General features: G+C 34.5%; 1 protein-coding gene across 10 annotated transcripts in view; it reads right to left on the reverse strand.

Moving 5' to 3' along the window:
* The window catches only part of LOC148941940 (uncharacterized), a 114,772-nt gene that overhangs the window by 51,969 nt on the left and 51,377 nt on the right, over positions 1-11,426 (reverse strand). For all 10 annotated transcript variants that reach the window (XM_089103103.1, XM_089103099.1, XM_089103100.1 and 7 more), the window contains one exon: positions 3,363-3,646. In XM_089103103.1, coding sequence (XP_088959229.1) covers positions 3,363-3,646 — 284 coding nt within the window. The remainder of the gene's footprint in view (positions 1-3,362; positions 3,647-11,426) is intronic.

The raw sequence follows: 11,426 nt of genomic DNA on the forward strand, positions 1-11,426 counted from the left end.
GAAACTCTAGGAAACGGTATTTTGACACAAATAAATACATCAAAAGAATCTGATTCTAATGCTGATTTCAAATATATAAGTTTCATCAAGTTTAATCCTACCCATCAAAAGTTACGCGCCTGAGAAAATTTGGCTGATTTTTGAAAAAAGGGGAAAAGACCTCCTAAAAATTATAGAACGTTAATGAAAATCACACCACCATATTCCGCGTATCAGAGAACTCTACTGTAGAGGTTTCAAGCTCCTATCTACAAAAATGTAGAATTTTGCATTTTTTGCCAGAAGAAAGATCACGGGTGCGTGTTTATTTTTATTTTTTTTCCACAGGTGTGATCGTATCGACCCAGTGGTCTTAGAATATCGTGGAAGGGCTCATTGGAATGAAAATTAAAATTTATAGTGATTCTTTTAAGGGACCAAAAAAAAATGAACGGCCACAAGGCCCTCTCCGACGCTCATTGCTTTCCCGAAGTCACCTGATCAAAATTTTGAGATAGCCATTCTATTTAGCTTTGTCGAAAATATTATATGTATCTCTTTTAGGATGAATTAATCCCCCGAAGTTCCTGGGAGGAGGGCTGAAAGCTATGAACTTTACTCAATGTTAACATATAGTATTGGTTATTGGGAAGTATACAGTACAGACGATTTCAGGGGAGATTTTTCCTGGTAGTGGGAGAGGGGGGTAGGGGGTAGGGCAGGTACGTACGCAGGGGGGCCTCCGGGCCCGGGGCCCCCCGATATCTCACGATTTTTTTCATTTTCCCATAATTTTCTGATTTTTCTCACAGAATAATGGGTTTGAAGGATTAGGCCCCCCGAAACAAATTGCCCCCCCCCCGAAAAAATTCCTGCGTACCTTCCTGGGGTCGGGGGTTATATAGGAGGATCTTTCCATGAAGGAAGTTTTCATGGGGGAAGAGACATTGCTATGAAGGGGACGCCGGACTTCCCAACATTATTTAAAAAAAGATCAGAAATTAAATATAAAAAAACAAGTTTTTCAACTGCAACAGCAGCAACATCATAACTTTAAACGAACAGAAAATATTACATATATTATTGGGCTCACCCCCTAGTCAATACCTCACTCTTTAAGCCGGAGATTTTTTAGTACTTCATAAGAGCTATTTATTCTAATTAACAGCCTTTGTGATTAAGCGGTCATTTTTTAAAGAATTGGAACAAAATTCGAACTTTCGGTTAAAGAGCAAGGTATTGACTAGGGGGCGAACCCCCTAATATACGTATTAAAAATATATGAATATAGAAGTTCGTTACATAAGTTAATTCGTAAGTTACGTATATTTATTACTAATGAAAACGTTCGTAAATAAAATGAAACAAGTTTCGGGAAAGCCATTTAACCAAATAAAAGTAAATTAATATAAAAATTTTGTTTTAATTATTCATGTACTGTGACCCAAGATGAAAACCTGCATTAATTCAAAAACGTTCAAAAATTAAATAAAAAAAAACAAGTTTTTTTTTTAACTGAAAGTAAGGAGCGAAGTTAAAACTTAAAACGAACAGAAATTATTCCGTATATGAAAGGGGCTGTCCCCTCCTCAACGCCTTGCTCTTTACGCTAAAGTTTGACTTTCTCACAACTCTATTTTTTTTAGACAATCAAAACTTTAGCGTAAAGAGCGAGGCGTTGAGGAGGGGACAGCCCCTTTCATATACGGAATAATTTCTGTTCGTTTTAAGTTTTAATGTCGCTCCTTACTTTCAGTTAAAAAAACTTGTTTTTTTTAATTTAATGTCAATTAAAAAACACATTAGGTCCTATTTGTTTGACATTTCGTTGTCAGTAAAACCCAAATGACATTGGCCTTTTAGAGGTCAGTTTAAGGAAGGTTAAAGGAGCGGTAGCCTTACATTTATCTCAAAGCCTTTGTAATTTCTTTTTCTGTAGTTATTGTTGGAAAACAACTTTGAAGAAAAATGCATTTTTTCTTGTAATGCCCGTGCCACATCATAGTCACATCTATCAATAAAGAAAGCCAAATATCATGAATGACAAGACAGTTTTCTTGATTTTAGCGTCACACTTGTATTTAAAAAGCAAAACATTGAAATTGCAAGAAATTAGTTTAACGAGTTTACACCAACAGTAATTTGTGTCCAACTGTTCTCTACTAATACTAAGTCTTCTCAACTTCTGCCAGATTCCTCTCCCATGGGAATCTGGCAAAAATTAGAAAAACATATGTTTTTCTAAACAGCGGAAAATTTTTTCCGCTGTTTAGAACATCAGAAAAACCGCTGTTCTAAGTTTCCATCTTTTCTAGTTTTAAAAATTATGTCTTAAACCTTGCCTCTGATTGGTCAGTCAAGAAATTTATGTTAGAAAGTTGAACAATGTTCAACTCGAGAAATTACGAACGGCGAACGTAATTGGCACTGTAGTCGTGCGTAATTTTGATTTTATCGACAAGTGTGACTATAATGTAGCACAGGCATAAAGCATAAATGACACTTTAACCTCTAGATGATTTAAGGAGGTTGCAAATCCACTTTTATTTCTGGTAATTTGTGTTTATTTTATGTTGATTATTCATTTTAATTTTGTTTGATTTAGGGTCCTTTTATTCATTCATTGTAGTTTCAATCTGATATAAGCTTGACTTACTATATGACTTCACTTCTGCTCGTTTTTATGGCTGTAATGTCACGCTTTTTTTATCTTTAAAAAAAACTTTTTTTAGAGACGGTATAAAAATCCATTTCTCAAAATGAAAAAAAAAACAACAAAACAAACCTTGATATTACCCCAAGTTACCAATACACCGCAATACGAACTCTTTCCCTCTACAGCCATATTTTCAAAGTAAAAAAATAAGAAAGATTTGAAACAAATAGTTACTACTTTAAAATTCTACCTTGCAAGCAGGACCGTATCCATGATTTTTTTCGGGGGATGTTTAACACAAGGAATTTTTTTTTTGGGGGGGGGGCTTACACAAATCTCAAAAACCGCATAAAATATTTTTTTATATCCATTTTTGTTGCATTTTTACGAGTCAGACAAACATTTTGGGGAGGAGGTATTCAAACCCCCTAGATCCCCCCTCCTGGATGCGGCCTTGCTTGCAACCCCAGAACGAGGACCCTATACCCACAGTTAGGTTTTGGGGCAGGGGAATATATAATCAATCTGTCTGTTCTCATTTTTCCAAAAGTACAAAGACAAAAAATTACCAATAGATCAACAATAATTTCTATTCATCTCTCTTTGCTCATAGTTTTAAAGTTAAAAATTCGGAAAATACAAAATTAAAATTAGGAAAAAAAAATTGGAAATTAGGAAAAAATTTGGAAATAACAGGAAATTTAGAGTAGAATTTATAATATCTTACCTTGTGGCGGTGCATGAACCGGGTAGAGCATTATAGCTCCAGGTGGGTAAGGTGGGAAACCAGGGGGCAAAGCACCAACTACACAAGGAACTATGCTTCTCATTTGAAACTGACTTGTGTCACGCCTTGGATCTTCTCGTCCTCGGCGATTTATTGACCTGCCACGCTCTCGCGAAATTTGATGTCTTTGGCTCTCTTGGGGCAGTTGTATCGGTGGTGGTGGGGTCAATTTTACTGAATTCACCTCTTCAACGTCGACAGGGAGACGCTGACGAGGACGAGACCTGATTGTATGACCATAATTAGTTTATATTTATAATCATTGTTATGAAGATCAAAGGTGGTTTATAAACTAAATGTTTTACATACAGATTCAGAATATGAAGATGCTTAAAATTATGCTCTATTTGGCACAGGGGCGTAAATGTATTTTTTTTTGGGGGGGGGGGGTATTTAAAACGGCAGAACTTGGGAAAACGCATAAAGTAGGTTGATTATACGAGTGTTGCAATAAGTCAAGATTTTAAGGTGGAGAGCATGGCTTCTAAGCCTCTTCCATGACGTATATCGCTGACTTGGCCTATTGTTCTATGATCTCCATTTAACGTCAATGAATGACGATCTTTGTAAGAGACTTCTGCCGATATTAAAATTGTTTAAAAAGCAAGTCGTGCTGACATGCTTTTACTCAATTTAACCTAACGGTTACCAACATAAGAGAACACAAAAGCAGGACTGAAACAACCTTTTCAGGGGGAGATAAAAGTGAATTTTCAGGTTTGATTTTGATTTTTTAGGGCTTTTTGAGCTATTCAAAAGAGTTTGGATCTATTTTGTGCAGAAATTCAGTTATTTAGTGGAGCTACGAAGTTATTAAACCCTTCAATAACAACTTTTTCTGCTTGTCGCCAGTGATTTGAGGCCTCATAACCTGGTGGAGGGGGGTCAAGGTGCCTTAATAGGAGTATAAAAATATAAAATGAAAGAAATTTAATTTCAGATGCCACAAAAACTGGGAGATAGCTCCCTTCCCCCTGCCCAGGCCTAAAACCGGTACTGTCGTTAGCTCCTGTGGATGACATAATTGTCACTGCTTTCTACCTCCAGTAATATAAACAATACTAAATTCATATGCACGCCCCATGGAGACACTGACGACTGTTTGCGAAGCAGTAACTCGAAAACATTTATTTTTTTCACTGGCTTAAATTTCCATACAGCAGAACCAATAAGATCAAATTTAACACTCTGTCCTTTGAGAGAGAGAGAGATAGATTTATTCTAAACAATCAAATAATTTAACATAAGTTTAACGGCCACCCCAAGAAGTAAAAACTTGTCCAAGGGGGTGGCAAAAATACACTAACATAATAAAACAATAAAAAAAAAATGAAAAAAATAATAACATATCTATATCACAGTCCCCAAACAGCACCACAAACCTTAAACCTTAACATTTTCATTAAATTTGCAATCATATTCATAATCATCACCCCCAGGAGCCATAAAAATTTACCAATATCATTATTTAAAAAAAAACCTAAAATTCATACTTACTAAAAAGCATCCCTTTGACTGACTGAACATTTACCAAAAAAGTTTTAAAACCGACCAGGTCTTAAAAATAGGTATTATTGCTTCTACAGAAATAAGCAATAACATGATTCGTTTAAGACAATACATATAAGACGGAAACTATTTAATTTCTAGTTATTTTTGTTGAGTTAGAATTTTATTTATAAAGAAACTAAAAAATTTAAGTAAGCTATTTCAAGCAGCTGTGAAATGTATTTTTATTTTATAACGATGTGTATTTACCTTTTCCTTATTTCCGAAGAAGCTTAATCAGCAATTGACCATACACAAGGTTGGGACAACAAGCAAATATAAAAAAAGCATATTTGAGTTAAGAGAGTGGACTCGAAAAGACAACTAGATTCGCAGTTACGTAAATAGGCTCGTTTAACTGTTGGAGTGAGGAAAATTACAATATGCAAGGATCACTGTACGCATTTCAGAAGAAATACTTTTAAATTCCTTAATGGAAATCTTACTTTCCAACAGCGCATGATTCGAAGTTCGACTGTAAAGAGGTAAACTAAAAGACTAAAAAACCTAACGCAAACCAAACTCCTAACTAAAAACATTACATATTTTTACCAATTTTAAAGGATATTTAAAGGAATTAAAGCTTTAAAGGATATTTTCCTATCCCACAGCACAAGATTCGAAGTTCAATTACAAAGAACTAAAATACTAAAAGACCCTACGCAAACCAAATTCCTAACCAAAGAATTATATATTTTTACCAGCTTTAAAGGATATTTGAAGGATATTGAATTTTCATATCCACAGCGCGAAAATCGGAGTTCGATTATAAAGGCGAAAACTAAAAGACTAAAAAACCAATCACTTAACCAAAAATATTACTAACTTTTACCAGCTTTAAAGGATATTTAAAGGAATTAAAGCTTTAAAGGATATTTTTCTATCCCACAGCACAAGATTCGAAGTTCGATTACAAAGACGTAAACTAAAATACTAAAAGACCCTACACAAACCAAACTCCTAACCAAAGAATTATATATTTTTACCAGCTTTAACGGATATTTGAAGGATATTGAATTTTAATATCCACAGCGCGAAAATCGGAGTTCGATTATAAAGGTGCAAACTAAAAGACTAAAAAACCAATCACTTAACCAAAAATATTACAAGCTTTAACCAGCTTTAAAGGACATTTAAAGGAATTAAAGCTTTAAAGAAAATGTTCCTATCCTACAGTGCAAGATTCGAAGTTCGATTACAAAGACGTAAACTAAAAGACTAAAAAACTTAACGTAAACCTAACTCTTAACCAAAAATATTACAAATTTTTACCAGCTTTAAAGGATGTTTAAAGAAATTCAACCTTTAAAGTAAATTTTCCATGGCTTTGAAGGGTTGATCAACAATCAGTCTTAATTAAAATGGAGAGAGAAGTTGTAATAATAATTACGCCCCCCCCCCAAACGACGCAGGGGCGTCTTTTTTTGGAGGGTACAACGGGGGGAGGGGCAAATGACCTTGCAATAATTTGGAGAATAAAATTATTATATAGCCCATGTCTCTTAACTATCCAGATATGAACCCCTCTTGGCCCCTACCAATAAAAATACTGGAGATTTGCCCCTGATAGGCAGGATTTAAAGGAAAGAGCTGAGCTTCAAAGAGAGCTTCTCGTTAGCCCTTAAGGAAGAAATAAGAATAAAGCCAAAATACCCCCTAAAAAATCAGAAAAAGAATTAGAGAGATCCATAGAGAAATATTCATAAAAGGGTTAGTGTAAATAGATAAGATTTATTCATTATGAGATAAACAAACAATATTATACTTCACTGCTCGCCCAAAAGCTCTTTGGTATGTAAAGAAGGGGGAAGACAAACCAGTCACTAACTCAGAAAAAAGAAATAATTACTTACTCAAAGAGAGAAGAGCAAAAAGAAAAAAATAAAATAAAAAAAAACAAAAACTTTAGATATTATAGACTAAACACATTAAGTTGATTAAAAAGATTCCAACAAAATATGGTGTCCCCCAGGGATCTGTTCTTGGCCCCGTTTTATTTCTGATTTATGTCAATGATCTGATTTCAGCAGTCAAGAACACCAGTCCTCTAGTATGCTGCAATCTGTGTCATCCGGATGTTCCTTCGTGTCCCAATGCTACTTCTAATGAAGATTGCCTCGTTGCTTTTGCTGACGACAGCACTTTTGGGACTCTAGGGAGGATGGAATGTGATGTCAGGTCTAATCTGGTGGCAATATTTGAGAGAGTAGTTTCATGGCTTGAGGGGAATTACTTGGCCTTGAATGTTACCAAGTCACATTTTCTTATTTTTTCTCGAATTGGTGTAGCTTTCCCTCAACTGACACAGCTTCAGGTGCCCCTTGTGTAGAGCAAAGAATCGTTTGGTCCGGTATCCTGGTATCCTGTTTGATGAGAACCTTTCATTTAGACACAATATAGCCATGATTAGGGTTAAGGTCTCACGGAGTTTGGGTGTCATTCGAAAACTCAAACACACCTATCCTGGATCTATTCTGAAGCTTCTTTTTTTCTGCCTTGTCCAGTCATATGTCTCTTATTGCCCCATAGTATGGATGTCTACTTTTCCTTCTACACTGCGGTCGCTTTATGTCATGTATGATAAAACAACGCCTCTGGCTATTGACACCAACACTTCTTCACCAAGACCACTTTTAAAACTAAAGTCTATCTACATTCTTTCTTGTGCTTCTTTTGTTTTTCATCAGCTTCATGGCAATCTTCCAAAATCTCTTCAAAAAACTCCTCAGTTTATTTCTGATTCAGCTCCATATAACCTTCGTTCGTCACATAGAATCTGCAGTCCTCCTACTCCCATTGTGCAGTCAGATTTTAATCCCCTCCTCGCTTGTCATAAGTTTTAGAACTCCCTAAATTCTTCAGTACATAAATGTCATTCTTTTGGCAATTTCAAGAGGTCTACTAAGGACCGTTTAGTTAAGAATCAAGCTGAATATTTATTTTTTTTTTTTTTTTTTTTTTTTTTTTTTTTTTTTGGTGGAGTTGATGTCCCCTGAATGTTTAGTTTGTTTTATGGTGGTATTCTCTGCGCTATGACTCCCAGGCCTTAGGTATGATTATCAATATTTATTGGTGAAACTTGTATAGTTCACTAAGGAGTAGCATTCATGAAGACAGGTTAAATTTTATTGCTTTCGCACCATTTTATTACAGTCCAATAATTATAAGCCTTATGATTGAAATAACCCATAAATGTCAATTTTGCTACCTTGCCTCAGAAATAAGCAGAGCTGATTGAACTGGGATTTATATAGTTTTAAATATAAGTTTAAAAGGGCTGTACATGGTTTGTGTTATGATATTTTAATATCTTGGATAAGAGTTATGAATAATATCGTAACAGCTATTATGATGTTGGTTATACTTGAAAATACACATAATTCTGTTTCGACGACAGGAATTCGCTTATAGTAATAATTACATTTTTTTTTTTTTTTTTATTTTCTATTTTTTTTTTTTTTTTTTAGTCTTTTTAATATAATTAATTAATTTAGTTGGTTTATTCTAATTTTTTCTATAGTTTCTATTTTATTTATATTTTATTTTCTTCTCCTTCATATGTGAGTAAGTGATCATTTTAAATTTTCTTTTGTTTTTTATCTTTGAGTATGTAATTCATATGTCTTCCCTCTTTGTACAGGCCAATGAGCCTTTGAGGGATTTATAACATCTAATATTGTATGTGTATTTAATGAAGAATAAAACTTATCTTATCTTATCTTATTCCATACAATATGACTCGCCATTAAAGGATCCAAATAAGACCTTACGCAAGGAGTAAAAGGAATTTGAATATGATTTTTTTATATTACAAATATGATAATTATTTTAATCAGAGGTAAAAGACGGCAGAACACTTAGGGGCTGAAGGAGGTCACCTTCAAGCTGAGAAAAGTAAAAGGGATAAAGTAAAGATAAGAGGGTAATAAAGCAGAAACATAACCATAGAAATAGCAACGTCAAACCTTAGTAAATCAAAAAGAAGTTTAATAAAATAATAACTTTGGTAGTTAAGGATGTTAATAACTCTTTTGAAGTATGAGATATTTCTCTAATCTGTTTTCTTGTTCCTTTTTATTACAATTTAAGACAATCCTCAGTACATTTAGATGCTGCTAATTTGGAAGCTATTTTAAAAATTGTGCTTACATCAATGGTGGTTTTGGTCTCTCTTGCAGCAGGGGAAAATATTGATTAGCACCCCTCCCCCTTTCTTCCAACAAATTTCAGGGCAAATTAAAAAAAAAGTTTAATTTATTAACAAATTCATTTTCCATTCATTTACTTCATTTTAATTAAAACAAAATTTCAAAAAAGCGGTACTTGTCTGTTACAGCGCCTATTTATATAGAAGCTAAATAGAACCGTTTCTTCGCTAGCTTCTTTCAGCGTAGCGTGAGACAAGACAAAGAGAAGTGGCAGAATAGATGCGAAATATATAGTTTTGGCTATATATTTGCACATTAGGGGGAGTGGGGGTAAAGTATTTTGACAGTGTGAAGTAAGAAAACAATTCTTACTTCATAATATGCAGAATAATTGTACCTAATACATTCCGCATGCAGACCCACTATTCTTTACCCCCCCCCCCTAATGTGCAAATATATGACAAACTATAATTGTCTGTGTCACAGGATTTTTAAAAAAGTGAGCTCTTTATTTCCTTGTGCTTACACTTATGACGTATTGGGGGGTTAGGCCGACCTGTTTCCCCCCCCCCTCCCTCCAAAAAAAAATCTTCGACTCATGTAAAAGTAAAAAAAACAATATTTAAACTAATTTTTGCGCACAGAACACGGCCCTGGTTAAACTAAAGGTCCAGAAGGAGAAAAGGGAACGTGCTTTTAGATGTATTGTAGACTACTTCTGCTTAATTTTCTAATTATGAAAAAAAAAATCTGTGCCGAGAAGTCTATTTATTTAATGTGTTTCTTTTCTTCGGAGGAATATCAGATATAAGAAAACGCATTTTTCACTGTGTCTCTACATAATCTATGTAAAATTAGAATAATTCTGAAAGCAGTGCTGATAACCCGAGCTAATATATTCGTCTCAAAACTTAAAAGTGCATGGAAGATGTTTTGATTTTTGGGTGGACGAATATCTTCCTGAACTTAATTCACTAAGACTTAAATCGCCTTCGTAACTTTAAATTTGTAAATATGCTGATGGAAATAAACGACATAAAATCAATTTGGAAGAAAATCGGTCTCAGCGTGTAAAAAAAAAAGAAAAGAAAAAGAAGCAATCTTAATAGCAAGGCCATATCCAGGGGGGTTGGGTAGTTTTATCCCCCCCCCCACCCATAAATGTTTGTCTGGCTCGTAAAAACGTAACAAAAATTGATATAAAAAATTTGTATGCGTTCTTTTAGTTTTTTTTGGGCGTATACCACCTTGTCGAAAACAAATCATTCCGTAACCCCCCCCCCCAAAAAAAAAAGTGATAAGATCCAAAAATCAAATATAAACCATGATAAGAATCCGTGTAAGTAAATTGCTACAAGCATCTTCAGGGACAGGCTACCCAAATGGGCCGAGCTGAATTTTATTTCCAAATCGGTATATATTTGTTTTAATTGTCGTACAATTAATATATTTCTGAGAATTTTAGAGCATTGGCGTAATAAATCATTTCTTTACTGGGGAGTGGGGGGGGTGTCCAATCGATGAGTCTGGGAAAGCGATCGTATGTTTAGCGATCGTAAAAAAAAGAGAGAACGACCCGAAACGAAAACGTCAATTTAAATTTGAATGGTGAATACGTGATATTGAATAGACAGATGAATTCAATTTCCCATCAGACTTTACCCCACCAGGACACTTACGGATTCAGGGGGGAAAAGGTCCCCCCCCCCCAAAAAAAAATCCTGGCGCCCTCATTCAGTGTTTTTTTTTCTGTTTCTCACTTTTTTTAATAAATTTGTCAATTTAGTTAATTATTGGCGTCCTTGTGACATTGACATAGAGATAAGATTTTGCTCTAGATGCACCATTGCTTCCACAAACCAAACATGAATCCACCATTTAAAAATAAAATAAAAGTAAAAAAAAAGTAAAGAGCAGTAAAAATAAAAGTAAAGAGGAATGAAACGAAAAGGAAACACCAGAACACAACACATGAACGAGTATCTTAATTAACGGTTCACTCAGCAGAATATGCGACACCTAATAATAAATATTCATAAAGTAGCGAGAACCAGCAGAATTGAGAAGATGAAAGTAAAACTGAGGATGCAAGTGAAAGGTAAAAGTAAAACTGAAGTAAAAGTTTAAAGCATGAAAGTATAAATGGAAAAAGAAGGGTAAAGCCCATTGAAGTGAGTAAAACTGAAGTAATGTAAGAATATGGGTCTTATTTCTCAGATCTTAGAGCCCCGACCGTTTGCGAAAAGTCAAGTATTTGAACTATCGGTTGGTATTTTATTTGAGAGATCTTCTTGACAAGTAAGAGAGA

This window comes from Artemia sp. Qi Xiang Cuo, chromosome 17, assembly GCF_049724085.1.
Source record: "Artemia sp. Qi Xiang Cuo chromosome 17, ASM4972408v1, whole genome shotgun sequence".
Taxonomy (NCBI): domain Eukaryota; kingdom Metazoa; phylum Arthropoda; class Branchiopoda; order Anostraca; family Artemiidae; genus Artemia; species Artemia sp. Qi Xiang Cuo.